The sequence below is a fragment of the Mustelus asterias genome, chromosome 1 (assembly GCF_964213995.1).
Source record: "Mustelus asterias chromosome 1, sMusAst1.hap1.1, whole genome shotgun sequence".
In the NCBI taxonomy this organism is placed as follows: Eukaryota; Metazoa; Chordata; class Chondrichthyes; order Carcharhiniformes; family Triakidae; genus Mustelus; species Mustelus asterias.
Window position 1 is genome coordinate 28,117,039 of NC_135801.1, and position 17,600 is coordinate 28,134,638.

The following is a 17,600-nucleotide window of genomic DNA, read 5'->3' on the forward strand; positions in this document are numbered from 1 at the left end:
ACTGTCCAAAGTTGCACCTAAAAATAAATTTTCCTCTATGGCGCTTTATCTCTATCTGACTTCCTGTCTACAGTCCAAATTTCACACCCCCTTACCAATCCCCACAGTGAGAATGGGGTCGGAGGGTTACACTAAAGGCACAATACTGACTTACCAGTTCATACTGTGCTCTTCCTGTCGCCATTTTTAAACCTGGCTTTTGGGAAGCATAGGAGGTACTTGTTGCAGAGTTACACTTGTGGGTTAATATCATGCTGACAGAGTGAAGACGAGAGTATGCAGTGACCAAGGACTCTCTTGGTGCTTCCCCCTAATCGGCTGCTGTGCCACTGCCAATATATGGGCAATGCCACATAAATGATTCCCGAGCAAATGCCCAGTGAGGCTACCCAGGGCAGCAAAGACTGGATCTCACAGAGCCCCATGACCTAGCAGAATTCCACAACGCCCTCCCTGATGATTTAGTGCTCAAGTGAGTCGCATGATACTCAGAAAATCTTAGGTTTAGTCCTTTGGCTGCTTTCAGTCAGGACAACCGGAGAAAGTGCAACTGGCCTCTCTTCGCTGTACACTGCCTGCGTAGACATCATGAGAGTTTGGTACCAGACTCAACAAGGTTATGTTCCATGGTTGAATAGCCAATGGACATTAACCACACAGGTTCACATAGCAAAAGCACATATGGAAGATCTCCCCCACTCCAGTAAGAGTAAGTACATTAATAAAAGGGAGGAAACTGAAAGGGGTAGTTTCTATAATAAAATGAACACTGGCCAAAGCCAATTAGTCAAGCAACGCACAAGCCAAAGAAGGACTGTGTAACTGATCTCTCAAGGAGCAGTCATTGCCCTATGCTTGTGGATGCGGGGGTCACCTGTTCAAATGTTCCTTCCTTACACAGGTCACCTCCTGTGTTTCTATGGAACAGCTCAATGAAGTACACCTAATGGTGTTATTGGTCTGTGCGGTGAATGAGTACAAATCATGGCGGCACGGTAGCACAGTGGTTAGCACTGCTGCTTCACAGCTCCAGGGGCCTGGGTTCGATTCCCGGCTTGGGTCACTATCTGTGTGGAGTTTGCACATTCTCCTCGTGTCTGCGTGGGTTTCCTCCGGGTGCTCCAGTTTCCTCCCACAGTCCAAAGATGTGCCGGTTAGATCGATTGGCTAAAATTGCCACTTAGTGTCCTGAGATGCATAGGTTAGAGGGATTAGCGGGTAAAATATGTAGGGATATGGGGATAGGGCCTGGGTGGGATTGTGGGCGGTGCAGACTCGATGGGCCCAATGGCCTCTTTCTGCACTGTAGGGTTTCTATAAAATTCTATGAAATCTACAGGAAATGTCGCACTCAGACGAATATCATTCAATGCTGGGCCAGAATGCTTCTTTGTAAAGAACTTTCAGATTCATCATGACAAACTGTTTCTGCCACCGCTTAAAGAACAGTCACCACTAGCAGATTCCCTTCAGTCTAAACTGCAATGTTGTGGGGATTATGTTTTGAGTCATTATAGCATTCAAATTTCACCATTGCACTTTATCGAGGTCCTCCTCAATGGCAGAACACGTAGCCATCAGAGGAAATTTCCTTGTGGATCCTCCTGAACGGCTGCCATAACAACAGTAGAAGGGCAGGTAAAGATATAAAGTGATATGGGTAAATGTATAGAATCATAGAATCCCTAGAGTGCAGAAGGAGGCCATTTGGCCCATCGACTCTGCACCGACCACAATCCCACCCAGGCACTATTCCCGTAACCCCACATATTTACCCTGCAATCCCCCTGACACTAGGGTCAATTTAGCATGGCCAATCAACCTAAACCTGCACATCTTTGGATCTATATTTACATCTTTGGATCATCTTTTGGATCTACAGATCAGCAATAATGAAATTGAAAGGTAGAACAGATCGGAGGGGCTGAATGGCCTCTCCCTTCGCTCCTAGATCAGTGGAAACACCTGATTACATGTCTATGCAAAGTTTCTGCCAATCTCCCAGAGTTTGATCGGGAGAACATTCCGGGGGAAAATTCCTAAAGCGTGCATTTAATCGGCTACGGCTTTGAGTGGGAGCAGAGATTTGCAACTTGGGCCAAGAGAGGTGGGTTATTTTCCACACCCACAAAAGGTCACAGTAGGAAACCGGAACCATTTTCAGGTTTGGCCCTTATCTAAATTCCTCCAGCAAACTGCAGATGCCAAAGGGGAGGCCACTGTAACTCGGGGTGAAAAATGAGTTGACAATCTACCAGAAGCAGGCTAGATGGTTTTTAAATGGGGTAGAGGGGTATTAATGCTTTGCTTTTCTGAGCAACCTCCAGTTATCGCTTTAACCAGTGCCAACTAGGCCACTCAATGGCGGAAAACACAGATTTGTGTGAAACTCGCATCCTGCGCGCACGGCACCAGAAAATTTGCAATCGGGTCCTACAATCAGCATAGCACCCTCATCTGTACTCGCTGCCCGTGTTCGGTGAGTTACCCATTTAAAACGAGGGGCCAAAAGTTCAATTGACCTTAGTGAAAAGCAAAGAGATTAATAACTAATATTAGGTGCCTCAATCTCACTGCAACTTGAGCACTGGTTCCTTGCTGCCTCGTTAAGTGTGGCACTAGATGGAATAAAGGCTCCCAGGTTCAACCCCCATTTTGATGAAGTGCCGACTCTCAGCTGGCAAAGAGGTTGGGGTTGGGGCAAGGGAAGAAAAGTTTTTACCGCCAATTGCTGGCCAGTGATGCACAAATGGAACCGGATCCCTAGCGAGAGGCAGTGCCCTTCAGAAGAGGACATGCAGAAAGTGGGAGCCCGACATTTGAAACTGAATGAAGACTGGGCTGCCTGATCAAAGTCAATCAATCACAACATGCAGGTAAGCTGACAAAAGCACGACTGGTGCCCTGAACTCCCAAATGTGAAACAGCATAGGGTCATTCTGCCCCTTGATGTCCTTCCTGCTGGAAGTACGTATGCATTGAAGAGAGCGATTGCACTTGGTTGCGATGCCAGCCATGGTCCAATAGTCAGCTGAACCATCTAAATCAAAAGTGAAGACCAATCACTAAGATGAAGAACTGAGGAGTGGATGGCCACTCAGATCTGTAACCAAGGAGGAGGTTGCGACTTCAGGAGAGATGGGGAGAAATTTATTGTTTGCTGTTGGGTGGCACCAGTCTGTTAAGCAGCTCTGCCTCACAGACACTTATCTTTTCAATCCTAACAGAGGCTAATGCAGTAATAGTGATCTCAGTTGCTCACCAAGCTCTAGTTAATGACTCTGCATTCAGTATCACAGTGACTGGATCAGTCTATTCACATGACATTAATAGATAAATAGCTGAAGGCTGTCATTTCTGAAACAAGTTCGGCAATCTCGACTCTATGGTGACACAGTATTTCCGAAAGCTCAGTGTGGACATCCCAACGTATTTCATCCTGGAGAATAGGAACTGAGCTAATTAAACTTTGTGGTTGTGCTTCCTATTGCAATCAGCTGGAGGCTTCCCATACCTGTATAAAATACACTGGAATGTGAATTCAAATCATGGAATTCTGTACCCGCTGCGCTTGCTTTCCCCAGACATGGAAGATGGTGAAATCACAGTTCATTGCTGTGATGGTTACTGATCCCAATTACAGCTCTACCAGATGTTAAAAACAGCAGCTCTTCTCCGAGATTAGACAGAATACTGAAAAACGTGCACAGATTTTTGTTTGAAACCATTCCCCCCCCCTCCCTCCCTCCCTCTCCCTCCCCTCCTCCCCTCCCCTTCCCCCCCTCCCTCCCCTCTCCCCCCTCCCTCCCCTCTCCCCCCTCTCCCTCCCCCCCCTCCCCCTTCTCCCCTCCCCCCCTCCCCCCTCCCCCCCTCCCCCCTCCCCCCCCCTCCTCCCCCCCCCCCCCTCCCCCCCCCTCCTCCCCCCTCCTCCCCCCCCGCCCTCCCCCCCCCTCCCCCCCTCCCCCCCCCTCCCCCCCCCTCCCCCCCCCTCCCTCCTCCCCTCCCTCCCCCTCCTCCTCCCCCCTCCCCTCCCCCTCCTCCTCCCTCCCCTTCCCCCCCCTCCCCCCTCCCTCCCCTTCCCCCCCCTCCCCCCTCCCTCCCCTTCCCCCCCTCCCCCCTCCCTCCCCTTCCCCCCCCTCCCCCTCCCCTCCCCATGTGCTCTCTTGAAATTGCCAACTCACGCAGGGGTACACAGGTACTTGTATTTTGCACAAACAGCAGCTTGTCATGTATAGGCCTGCCAGTACAAATCACAAACGGTACTTTACCTGCCTAACATTGAAAGAATAGATTTTGCTCGGGTTTATACCTCCTTGCTGGTCCTCCCAGACCAAATGAGCTGGATTCAAATCAGACTGCTTGACATTCAAGCACATAAGTGCCAGCGCAGACCATTGGACTGGATATCGAGAGGAGACCCTGGTCGACTGCCACCCACACCTCCCCACCCCCACCCCACTTCTTAGCTCAGTGATCCCAGAGCATTATGTTTGCAGACTGAGATCAGCTCTCTCGACATAGGCCCAGCGATCAAACATGATCGACATGCTCAAGGCACTTAGTCACCGCATCGAGCCAGGAAATCAGATTTAGGCAGAGACTGTGTCTCCTCCAACCCCTCACTATCAAAACAAAAATAACATTAGATTCCATTCAAATTCACTTACAGTTCTGCCTTTTTCAACATGTTGTGAATAGCAGAGAACAATCCCAAGTATAAAGTCCTGTAGTGACCTATAACCATTTATAATGAAGGAGATCCAGAGCCACAACCTGCTTTCAAGTCGGACTAAGTGGATTGAGTAAAGTTCTTCTTGTAACACTGATCAGCACTTTCTATAGAAATATAGACTTCAGAGGAAAAAGCGGCAAGAACAAACACCAAGAACAATCTACACAACGGATGAGCAGAGCTGCAAGCGGGATATGGGGAAACACGGACACTTTGTGAAAGGTTCTTTGGGGGCAAATCTATCATGAGTTCATCAAGTCAATAAAAATCAGTACCAGCATAAAGCCTGCAGATGGAGAGGATCTGATTTACAATTTTTCAATTTAAGATGTTTTGAAATTAATATGAAAAGACTTAAATTAAGATAAAGAAAGCAACTGAATCATTCCTTTTCATTTCGATCTACGCTCATGGCAAGGTTCCCCAGTGCTGTTTAGGCTTACTGACCATCATCCTTTACACCTCATGTCGGCCCCCGATCTAGTCCATACTAATGGTGTCAAAAAAGGGACCAAATTACAAGATTAATACCGAGAGTCGTTCTTCTCTCCTCTTCACAGAGAAAATGAGCAGTATTTGAGTCACACTGTCTCACCAAGGAACTACCTACACTCTAAACAGTAACTTGCCGCTTCTTAACCTGCTATGTATTTTGAGCATTAGTTATTACGATGCAAAATTGCTATCATTTCTTTATCTGGCTTTGCTAATTAAAATGAAATCCACACCTCCTCCTACATCCCCTCTGTAAAAATTATTATTTCAAAGTTGTTTACGATTGCACTGTCTCCAAACTGCCTAGACTTTGACCAACCGTTGCTTCCTCTCTCTCTCTCTCTCTCTCTCTCTCTCTCTCTCTCTCTCTCTCTCTCTCTCTCTCTCTCTCTCCCCCCCCCCCCCCCCCCCCCACCATCCCCACCATCCCCACACATCTCTGGCTCCTACAGTGAACACTCCCAATCTCTCACCCCATTTGTTACTTCTGGTATGGCCCCAAATGATTGCTCTCTCAAGGGGCACAAAACTGACTGCGCCCACTTCATAACCGGTTTTGTCATCCATCACTGAATCTGGCCTGATCACATGAAGAATTCCTCACTTTCCTCTGCTAAAACAGTAATAAAGATATTGCTAGATTTCTTTTCTCTACCATTGACTGTCTCACCAAATCCCTCTCCCCTACTCCCATCCACTCTCACCCTTATCACAATTGCCAGAAGCTCATGGATTTTTAAAAATATCTCTCATAACACAAGCTATTTATTTATTAGTCACAAGTAGGCTTACATTCACACTGCAATGAAGTTACTGTGAAAACCCGCAGCCTTTCCTATTTCATCTCCTCCTCCTTTCCAACTAAACTAAAAACTTTCCCACAGTCCCATCCACACTCCAGCCCAAAACATCTGTCCCTTCCTAATTTCTTCACAGTGGCCTCTCCAATCTCACCTCACCCACATGTCCTTTTCCCAGTTTCCTCCACACCGTCCCACCAAACTCCCAAATCACCCAGCTTGCTTTCGGGGCTTCAGTTTTAATTATACATCACAAACGGGTCCCTATCCAGAGACTGCCTTCCTATCTCCCAAATCTGCCATAATCATGGCCTCGTCGAGTCACCTCTTAATGCACTCACCCCACCATCCCACCTCCAATTGTTCTTTCCTCTGCAACATTCTGGAACGGTCTGCTCCTAGATCTGTGCGCACCATTCCTGAAAATCCACATTTGGATCTTTCTGATTAGATTTCCCCATTTCCCACAGCACCCTGGCCAGAGTCATATTCTCTGTGACTGTGATGCATTATCACCCCTCGTCCTACTCGACCTTTATGCAACCTTCAACAGATTCCAGCATTCCATCACAAAGGCTATCTACTTCCACCTCTATAGCTTTGTCCTTCTCTGCAACCCTCCCTACCCCCACTCAACCCATCTGTTCTTGAGTCTCTTACTCTTCATCCATTTGCCACTGAGTTAGAAGATTGAGAGTTCAAACCCCACATCAGGATATAAATCCAGGCTGACAATACAGTGCAGCACTCGACTGATGGGAATGCTGCACTGCCACTTTACCAGGCAATCCCTGTCCTTGCTGAACATACGTAAGCTTGCTTGTCCCAACGCCTCAAATTTAAAACTTATTTTGATATTTAAATCCCATTATGGGGCCTCTCAAACTCTGTAACCTCCTCCGACCGACATCTACCAACCCTCCCCAACAATTCCTCACATTCTTTTGCCAGGGTTGTTCAGCTGCAGCTGAGATCCCAGTTTCTGAAGCACCCTGCTAAAGCCCTCCAATTCTCCACCTCCCTTAATTCCTGTTAAGTCCACATCTCTGACCAACTATTCCTCCAAAGATTCCCTTCCTCAAGTCAAGTCTGTCTTGGTACATAAATATATATGTATTTTAAAAAAACATACACGTACATACAGGCTGTTGAAAGAGTCTAACCAAAGCTGAATAAATAAGTAAATATTAACAATGTTCACTAATGTTCAGCTAACACTGAACTCTAGCTGTGGAGATTTGAGCTGTCTCTCTGAACATGTTCTTTCTCCTTCCCTCCCTCCAGGATGGGGACTTTCAGCTGTTTCCTTCTTCCTCCTTCCAGCAGTCAAATCCCACCCACCTCTTTAAATACCAGCCGCAGAGAACCACCCCCTTTACTCGGACAGGAAGTGAGAGTAGATTGGAGCGGTCAAAACAGTTCGCTTCCATTGCAGCACCCGGGGGTGCAGGAAAGGAGAGCTGCTTTTTTTAAAAACAAAAATAAAGCTTGGGGATGGAAGTTGAACACTTCATGGTATCACATTCAGAGTTTCCCAGCTGAAGAATGAGTGTCTTCTCGCCAGAGAGAGAGAGACCTCCCAGTGATAGCAATATTGTTACAGGAGATAATTAATACAAAATTCAGGAAAGTAAAACACTCTCTGGATGCTGGGAAAACCATGCGGGAGCTAGATTTACAAAATCAATTCAAAAGACAGAGGTGCAAAGACAGTTAAACAACACAGTCAAATAAATCCCCCCATGCCCTGAATCGAATGCCACAAGAGGCTTGTTTCCCATGTTTGCAAAGAGTTTCTCTTTAATGATTCCTGTTTGCAAGGACAAGTTTGTCTGAAACTCTTGTGGTTTGTTCAACTCTACGGTTTATATATAAATAAATGAGAGAAGTAACTCATCATAAAGATAATATAGGTGTAACAATCACAATAATGTGTGCCCCCCCAGCCTTTGCCCACCAGTGACTAACTGGAGACAGCAGCTGGGAGAGCAGGAGGGTAGGGGAGAGAGGGAAGGAAAGTTGGGAAGAGCAGAAGGAGGGCAGGGGAGAGAGTCTCTTAGGAGGATAGGGAAGGGGAAGGGGGAGAGAGGGAGAGAGAGGAGGGCAGGGGAGAGAGAGGAGGGCAGGGGAGAGAGAGGAGGGCAGGGGAGAGAGAGGAGGGCAGGGGAGAGAGAGGAGGGCAGGGGAGAGAGAGGAGGGCAGGGGAGAGAGAGGAGGGCAGGGGAGAGAGAGGAGGGCAGGGGAGAGAGAGGAGGGCAGGGGAGAGAGAGGAGGGCAGGGGAGAGAGAGGAGGGCAGGGGAGAGAGAGGAGGGCAGGGGAGAGAGAGGAGGGCAGGGGAGAGAGAGGAGGGCAGGGGAGAGAGAGGAGGGCAGGGGAGAGAGAGGAGGGCAGGGGAGAGAGAGGGAGGGAAAGTTAGGAGAGGAGGAGGAGGATAGGGGAGAGGAGGAGGATAGAGGAGAGGAGGAGGCAGAGAGGGAGGGAAAGTTGGGAGAGCAGGAGGAGAATAGGGGAAAGGAGAGGGTAGAGAGGAGGGGAAAGGAGAGGGTAGAGAGGGAGGGAAAGTTGGGGGAGGAGGAGGATAGGGAGGAGGAGGATAGAGAAGAGGAGGAGGCAGAGAGGGAGGGAAAGTTGGGAGAGCAGGAGGAGGATAGGGAGGGGGAGAAAGGAGGGAAAGTTGGGGGGAGGATAACGAAGAGGAGAGGGGCAGAAAGGGAGGGTAAGTTGGGAGAGCAGGAGGAGGATAGGGAAGGGGAAGGGGAGAGAGAAGGGGAAGGGGAGAGAGAAGGGGAAGGGGAGAGAGAAGGGGAAGGGGAAGGGGAGAGAGGGAGGGAAAGTTGGTGGGGAGGAGGAGGATAGGGAAGAGGAGAGGGGCAGAAAGGGAGGGTAAGTTGGGAGAGCAGGAGGAGGGTAGGGGGGAGGAGGAGAGGGGCAGAGAGGGAAAGTTTCGCCTTACCGCGATCAGAGTGTTGCTCCTCTGATCCGGAGCCGGTGGCGGGCAGGGTGGCTCGGACTCGCCGCAGTGCTTGCTCCGGAAAGCGGCGTCCGCCTTGTGCTGCTTGCCCGTCTTCTTCGCCTTGAGCTCCAGGCAGCGCTGGTGCAGCGACAGGGTCTCCTGGCGGTCCAGCTCAATCTGCTGAGCCTGGGCTTGCTGGCGCCTCACCTCGCAGTTGTTGTGATGCCTCCTGAAGCCCTCGATCCTCTGGCGGAGCCGCTGGACCACCGTGCTGTGCTTGGGGATCCCGCCGCTGCCTGCGCCCGGCTGCCCGGCCGCAGCTCCCATCCCGGGGCTGGCGCCGTTCGCAGCCGCGGGGCTGACAAAATCCCCCATCCTTTTATTATTATTGTCTCTCCTTCTCTCTTTCCCCCCTTCCCTCCCCTCTCTCTCTCTTTAAAATCTCCTTTCCCCTTCCCTCTCTCCCCCACTTCTTCTTTGCTGAACAATTATTCAGGAGAACTTTTCCTCCAGCTCTGAAAAGGGTGTTTGTGTGTGTATAAATAAAAAACTGTAACACCAGCTTCTGTCCTTCTGTCTTCTTTGTTTGTTTGTTTAAATAAATCAACAAAAAACAAAAAAAAATAAAAAATGTTGTGATAACTAACTCATTGCAACCCTGCGTCCTCTCCCGACTTCAGCCCAGTGCTAATCGCTGCATTCTCAGCGATCCTTGTGTGTACTCCACTTTCTTTTCTCATCAACTCCACGGTAAAGATCCGGATATTAGCAATCATCCTACAACCGTGGGGGGAAAAAGCCTTTCTTTCCTCTTTTTGTTGTTGTTTTGTTTGTTGGTAAGAGTGGGAGAGGAGGGGGGGGGGTAAAGTTTTTTTTTGGGGGGGTGGTTAGTGGAGCTGTTTACATTTGCCCGCTGGTGTGTCTGAAGAAGCGGATCTACTGGCGTCCCGGGGTATACATGCTTCACCAGCCGGCCAGAGAGCTCCTCAGTGGGATCGCCGAAGCCGCAAGGACGGGCGAGGAGCTGCTGCTGTTACTGTTGCCACTGTGCTGTTGCCACTGCTGCTGCTGTTGCTGGCTACCACTGCCCCTGCCACCACAACTACTGCCACCACTATCACCTCCACCATGCCAGCGCACTGATCTGGGACAATCACACAGTAAACATCAGCCAGAGAGGCCGTGAACAGACCCAGGGGCAGCAAGCAACACACGCCACAGAGCTCAGCTCAGCTCCGGATCAGGACTCACGCCACTGTGTCTCTTTCCACTCCAGAACAGCTTCTTCCCCGCTGCCATCAGACTTTTGACTTACATTAAGCTGATTTTTCTCTACACCCTAGCTATGACAGAAACACTACTTTCTGCATCCTCTCCTTTCCTTCTCCCCATGTACTCTATGAACAGTATGTTTTGTCTGTATAGCGCACAAGAAACAATACTTTTCACTGTATCCCAGTACGTGAGAATAATAAATCAAATTAAGTTGATCTTTCTCTACACCCTAGCTATGACTGTAACACTACATTCTGCACTCTCTCCTTTCCTTCTCCCCATGTACTCTATGAACAGTGTGCTTTGTCTGTATAGCGCACAAGAAACAATACTTTTCACTGTATCCCAGTACGTGAGAATAATAAATCAAATTAAGTTGATCTTTCTCTACACCCTAGCTATGACTGTAACACCACATTCTGCACTCTCTCCTTTCCTTCTCTATGAATGGTATGCTTTGTCTGTATAATGCGCAAGAAACAATACTTTTCACTGTATCCCAATACATGTGAGAATAATAAATCAAATTAAGTTGATCTTTCTCTACACCCTATGACTGTAACACTACATTCTGCATCCTCTCCTTTCCTTCTCTATGAACGGCATGCTTTGTCCATATAGCACACAGTAAATAACGGGGCAAATTTTACCGTCCCACCCGCCACGGGAATCGGAGCGGGTTAGGGGTGGACCATGGCAAGGCCTGTTGACCTCGGGTGGGATTTTTCGGTTTCAGGACGAGCGAGGTCGGAAAATCCCACCCAATATTGCTCACTGTATCCCAATACATGTGACACTAATAAATCACAGTAAGTTGATCTTTCTCTGCACCCTAGCTATGACTGTAACACTACATTCTGCACTCTCTCCTTTCCTTCTCTATGAACAGTATGTTTTGTCTGTATAGCGCGCAAGAAACAATGGGCAAGATTTTCTGGCCCTCACTCACCCCGAAACTGGAAATCCCGCCCGAGGTCAATGGACCTTTCCATGGTCCGCCCCTCACCCGCTCCGGGTGGCGGGCAGGACAGTAAAATCCCGCCCAATACTTTTCACTGTATCCCAATACATGTGACAATAATAATCAAATTAAGTTGATCTTTCTCTACACCCTAGCTATGACTGTAACACTACATTCTGCACTCTCTCCTTCTCTATGAACGGTATGCTTTGTCTGTATAGCGCAAGAAACAATATTTTTCACTCTATCCCATTACATGTGACAATAATAAGTAATAATAATGGCTTGGAGGTGTTCAGAGGAAGAGGAATTCTTTACTTCAAAATAAAAACCTGGGATAGAATCATTTATATAATATATATAGTTAATATTTTGTTAAGAATCAACTTAATGCACGCTATCTCTCTAAAACCTCAGAAGTCAGAGCCCATCACAATCACAGACAGGCTCAAGAGTCACAGACTCGTCTGCACCCCCCCCCCCCGCCCCTAACATAAAACAGGGCAGTGGGAAATCCAGGAACGGAGTCTTGGTTCTGGCATCAGGAGCCAGAACAGCCAGAGAACGAGAGAGAGGCGGAAACTTCGGGATGGCTTAGAGATGTAGGATCAGGAATCGCGCGATTGATATAGGATCAGAGTGAATGTCAGGAGCGGAGTTCAGGTGCAGGGTCGGGACTGGGGGTTGTTGCATTAAGTTGATTTTTAATGTATGTATATTATATATAACACTGTCCAGGGTTTTATTAAAACAAATAATCTCTGTTCCTAACACCTCCAAAACAAGCGGAAGAGACAGTGGCATTACTCTTGGGAGGAGAGGGGGTGGTTTCAGTAGACAGGTCCTCCTCATTCCCCGGGAATATCTTAGAAGTTAAATCTGGAGCAACACATGAAGGAGAAGTCAGAGGTACAGTACCCCGGGGTTAATGCAACAGGAAAAGGGGAGAAAGTGAGGAGGAGTGTGTGTGCATTATAAACTAATCTCAATGATGGACAAGCAAAGGGTAGAGAGACACCCGAGGACAGAATGGAGCTAGGATCAGAGGCTGGGTCCAGTGAATGAATAGAATCAGGATTAACCCACACAAAAAAAGCAGACACTCCGAGTAAAGAAACAAGACCAAAAGTAATGCAAGACAGGATCAGAAGGAAGCCCAGGCACAGAGTAAAGATTCAGAATCAGGACTAATGCACCCACCAAGGGACAGAGGTAACCCCCTAGACATCAAGAGAACGAAATCAGGAGTAACAAAACAATAGACAGGCAGAGACAAACCCTGGGACGGAGTACAGGCGAGGATCGGGATTAATTAAATTTTTAAAAAGGCAGGGAAAACTCCGGAAGAGTGACAGGTATCGAAATGGGACTAATGCAACAATAGCGGGGCACAGAGAAACTCAAAGGGAGGAGCAGATGGGTGCATGTACACAGAATCAGGATCTATAGAGGGACAGGTATAAACCCAAAAGACAGATTAGAAAGAGAATCAGAACTACTGGGCAGAATGAAAATCTGGAACAGAGTCCCATCAAATGGAAGAGCAGGCCAAAATTCTGGAAAAGAATATAGACAGATTCAACACTGCCACATCAGAAAGCGACTGCAGAGTACAAGGTTAGAAGAAATAAAGTCACAGAGAGGAGATCCAAGTCTAGAATATAATACAAATGCAGAATCCCGACTACTACAACAATCGGGGAGACGGTGGCAAAGAGAAAATCTTTGTCCCAGCACATACACAATCAGGACTACCCATAAACTCACTGCCCAGATCCTAACTCACACAAGTCCTGTTCATACACCATCGCCCATGTTGGCCCATTGCTCTTGGTTCAACAAATTCCCATCCTCGATTTCAAAATCCTTGAAATCCCTCGCCTCTCCCAATCTCTGCATTCTCCTCCAACTCCACAACCCTCTGAGATTTCTTCCAATTCTGGCCTCTTGTACATCCCTGATTAGCACTACTGCCTCACAGAGCCAGGGACCCGGGTTCGATTCACGGTTTGGGTCGCTGTCTGGTGTCTGCACATTCTCCCCGTGTCTGTATGGGTTTCCTTCCGGTGCTCCAGTTTCCTCCCATAGTCTGAAAGACGTGCTGGTTGGCTGCATTGGCCATGCTAAATTCTCCCTCAGTGTACCTGAACAGGTGCTGGACTGGTGTGGTGACTAGGGGATTTTCACACTAACTTCATTGCACTGTTAATGTAAGCCTACTTGTGACACAAATAAATAAACTTAAACTTAAATAGCAGTGTGCTGGCAGCCGTGCCTTAGATACGTGGACCCTAAATTCACGAGTTTCTTCTCCAAACATCTCCGCCTTGCTTTCCTTCTTCTCCAGCTCGGTTTTTATTCTCCTGTTCTAGTGTCTCCTTATGTGAATCAGGCAAATTTGGTTTGATAACATTCCTTTGGATTGTTTCCATATGGGGAAGGTGCTATTTAAATGCAAGTTGCCATTGTTAGTGCAATGTTAGTTGGCAAACAGAAAATCTGGGGCGGAGTTGAGACTATATCAGGACTATCATGGGGTGGGGTGGGGTGGGGGCGGGCACGAGGGAGGTTGGTGGGGGTGGTGTAGGATAACCAGAGTGCATAACAAAAGAAGAGTAAGAGCGCTGACACAAGATTCGGATTAATTCCCTCTTCCTTCCTGCCCTTAAACCATTTCAGCCAAACATATTATGGTGTGGACAGCATACTCTTAGGGTCAATAGGCTTGATAACAAGCTTAATTGACCCTTAATTGGTCATTTTAATATGATGGGCGGGTTGCCGATTTCAGTACTTGCCTGTATTATGGGGGTGAGCTTAGGGATTGGTGGTAAGGAGGTAGGATGGGCATCCACCCCACTTTACATGTCCCTCTGGCAGGAAACATGCCCATTGGGCCCACATATCATTCAGCCCTGGATGTCAGATACCAGTGAGACACAGCAGTCCATCGAGGGCTCCAGAGAGGTGCTGGTGAAATAGAGGCCAGCATACATGTGAGATCTGATGTGATTTTGCATGATGTTGCTGAGGAACTGCATGTAGATGACAAATAGAAGGAAGTCAAAGATTGGTCCTTCTGGGGACTTCAGAGGCAATGGGAATGGGAAAAGAATCCATTGGAGAGATTCTCTTGCTGTGTGTGGATGAATATAAACGGAACCAAACAAGGGCAGCTCCAATCAGCTGGATGATTGAGGTGAATAGTTGGATCAATCTGTCGGTTGTAAAGGATGAGGAAGGATAGTTTACCAAGCTCACGGTCACATAGAAAGTCATTTCTGAATTTGATCAGGACCATTTCGGAACAGGGGCAGAAATCTGATTGGAGAAGTTCAGATATGAGATTCAGGAAAAATGGGAACAGACTTCAGTGGTGACAACATGTTTTCGGATGTTGGAGAAGAAAGCGACTTTTGAGAATGGGACAGTAGTTCGCAAAGAGGCCAAGGGGGTGCTTCTTTAAGGAAGGTTATGATGACGGATTTGAAGGGGAGGAGGCAGTACTTGAGCAGAGAGAACCATAAAAAATATCACTTAACATGGGGGTCAGGAAGGGAAGTTGGGTCAATGGTTTTGTAGGAATAGGATTGAGCGCGCTGGAGTTGGGTATCATGGACAAGATGATTTAGGAGAGAGCACAGCAGGAGAAGGGCTAGAATCTAGAGAAAGACATGAGTGTGTACCAGATCAGAGGTCTCGTGGCGTAGTGGGTAGCACTCCTGCCTCTGAGCCAGAAGCTCCAGGTTCGAGTTCCACTGCCAGAACTTGATGGCCAGGGCTCAGTGTCCACATCAGAACTTGATGGCCAGGGAAGGTGCGTTCATAATGCAGCCAAACAGATTCAGCATTAACCTGCAAAATCCTTCCAACACACCAATGGCAGACGGTATGTGACCAGTGGTGTTCCGCAGGGCTCTGTACTGGGACCTCTGCTATTTGTGATATATATAAATGATTTGGAAGAAGGTGTAACTGGTGTAATCAGCAAGTTTGCGGATGACACAAAGATGGCTGGAATTGCGGATAGCGAAGAGCATTGTCGGGCAATACAGCAGGATATAGATAGGCTGGAAAATTGGGCGGAGAGGTGGCAGATGGAATTTAATCCGGATAAATGCGAAGTGATGCATTTTGGAAGAAATAATGTAGGGAGGAGTTATACAATAAATGGCAGAGTCATCAGGAGTATAGAAACACAGAGGGACCTAGGTGTGCAAGTCCACAAATCCTTGAAGGTGGCAACACAGGTGGAGAAGGTGGTGAAGAAGGCATATGGTATGCTTGCCTTTATAGGACGGGGTATAGAGTATAAAAGCTGGAGTCTGATGATGCAGCTGTATAGAACGCTGGTTAGGCCGCATTTGGAGTACTGCGTCCAGTTCTGGTCGCCGCACTACCAGAAGGACGTGGAGGCATTGGAGAGAGTGCAGAGAAGGTTTACCAGGATGTTGCCTGGTATGGAGGGTCTTAGCTATGAGGAGAGATTGGGTAGACTGGGGTTGTTCTCCTTGGAAAGACGGAGAATGAGGGGAGATCTAATAGAGGTGTGCAAGATTATGAAGGGTATAGATAGGGTGAACAGTGGGAAGCTTTTTCCCAGGTCGGAGGTGACGATCACGAGGGGTCACGTGCTCAAGCTGAGAGGGGCGAAGTATAACTCAGACATCAGAGGGACGTTTTTTACACAGAGGGTGGTGGGGGCCTGGAATGCGCTGCCAAGTAGGGTGGTGGAGGCAGGCACGCTGACATCGTTTAAGACTTACCTGGATAGTCACATGAGCAGCCTGGGAATGGAGGGATACAAATGATTGGTCTAGTTGGACCAAGGAGCGGCACAGGCTTGGAGGGCCGAAGGGCCTGTTTCCTGTGCTGTACTGTTCTTTGTTCTTTGTTCTTTGGTAAGAGTGGGAGAGACTCCTGATCGGCCATGTTTGGTGAGGCCCCCTCATGAGACGAGGGACTGGTTCCAGGAAATACCTTGCGGTGGGAACAGATGGGAGTCTGCCTTGCGCACCACGAAGTGTGGAAAAAGAAAGAAACAAACAGATGACCAGATCAGGAGCTCAGTAGTTGGATTCCTTGCAATGAGTTAGCTCATCTCAATTAGAGCAGGAGAAAAAGAACTTAACAAAAGTGACGTTTCTCCACTAGATCACTACCCCTGCTTAAAAGCAGTCAACCAATGAGGTCAGGATCTGACATGACTGTCAAAATAAAATGTTGACATGGATTATTAAAAAGGATTCACACGGTGGCACAGTGGTTAGCACGGCTACCTCACAGCGCCAGGGACTCGGGTTCGATTCCCAGCTTGAGTCACTGTCTGTGCGGAGTCTGCATGTTCTCTCCGTGTCTGCGTGGCTTTCCTCCGGGTGCTCCGGTTTCCTCCCACAGTCTGAAAGACGTGCAGGTTAGGCGCATTGGCCATGCTAAATTCTCCCTCAGTGTCCCCATCGGAGTGTGTGACGACTGGGGGATTTTCACAGTAACTTAATTACAGTGTTAATCGTAGAATCCCTCCAGTGCAGAATGAGGCCATTCGGTCCATCGAGTCTGTACCGACCACAGCCCCACCCAACCCCTATCCCCATAACCCCACATATTTACCCTGCTAGTCCCCCTGACGTAAGGGGCAATTTACCATGGCCAACCAAACTAACCCGCACATCTTTGGACTGTGGGAGGAAACCGGAGCACCCAGAGGAAACTCACGAGGAGAACGTGCAAACTCCACACAGACAGTGACCCAAGCTGGGAATCAAACCCGGGTCCCTGGCGCTGTGAGGCAGCAGTGCTAACCACTGTGCCACCGAGCCGTCTAATGTAAGGCTACTTGTGACATTAATCAGTGAACTTAAAAACTTAATAAAATGACCAAGTAGCCACAGTCAGGAGAAATTCAACAAACTTCAGGCACACTACAGGGAACACGTCAGTAGGGTTATCTTAAAAGCAGAAGATAAAACTGAGCTTCAGGAAGTGTTTTAATCAAACTCCTTGCTAAACAGAATGACATCTGCAGGATCAGGACAAAACTCAGAGTAGCTCTAAAGGACTCAAACAGAAGCAGAGGACAGCCTAGGTATATAAAACTGGGAATAAATTTCGAAGAAGGAAACTTTACAAGATCAGGACTGAGATAAAACATGGGATAGATCAGTTTCGAAGGGATGTAACAAAACATCGAGATCCCATAGCTCTTCAGGATTGATGAAGTATAGCAGCAGATCAGACAAATATAGATCAAGACTAATCCAGGACGGAGCAAGACATGACGGGTCACAAAGCATTACAGTATTAGGACAAAAGGCGGCAAATAAACTGAACCAAAAGAACTGGCCTCAGAAATTATGATAAGAGAAGCTCTAAAGGATCAGGAC

The 17,600-nt window shown here is 47.9% G+C and overlaps 1 protein-coding gene across 1 annotated transcript in view; it reads right to left on the reverse strand.

Annotated features, from left to right (window-relative positions):
* The window catches only part of maml3 (mastermind-like transcriptional coactivator 3), a 496,690-nt gene extending 486,575 nt beyond the window's left edge, over nt 1-10,115 (reverse strand). Inside the window, exon 1 of the mRNA XM_078210581.1 lies at nt 8,982-10,115. Coding sequence (XP_078066707.1) covers nt 8,982-9,356 — 375 coding nt within the window. The 5' untranslated portion in view covers nt 9,357-10,115. The remainder of the gene's footprint in view (nt 1-8,981) is intronic.
* Between the last annotated feature and the right edge of the window lie 7,485 nt (nt 10,116-17,600).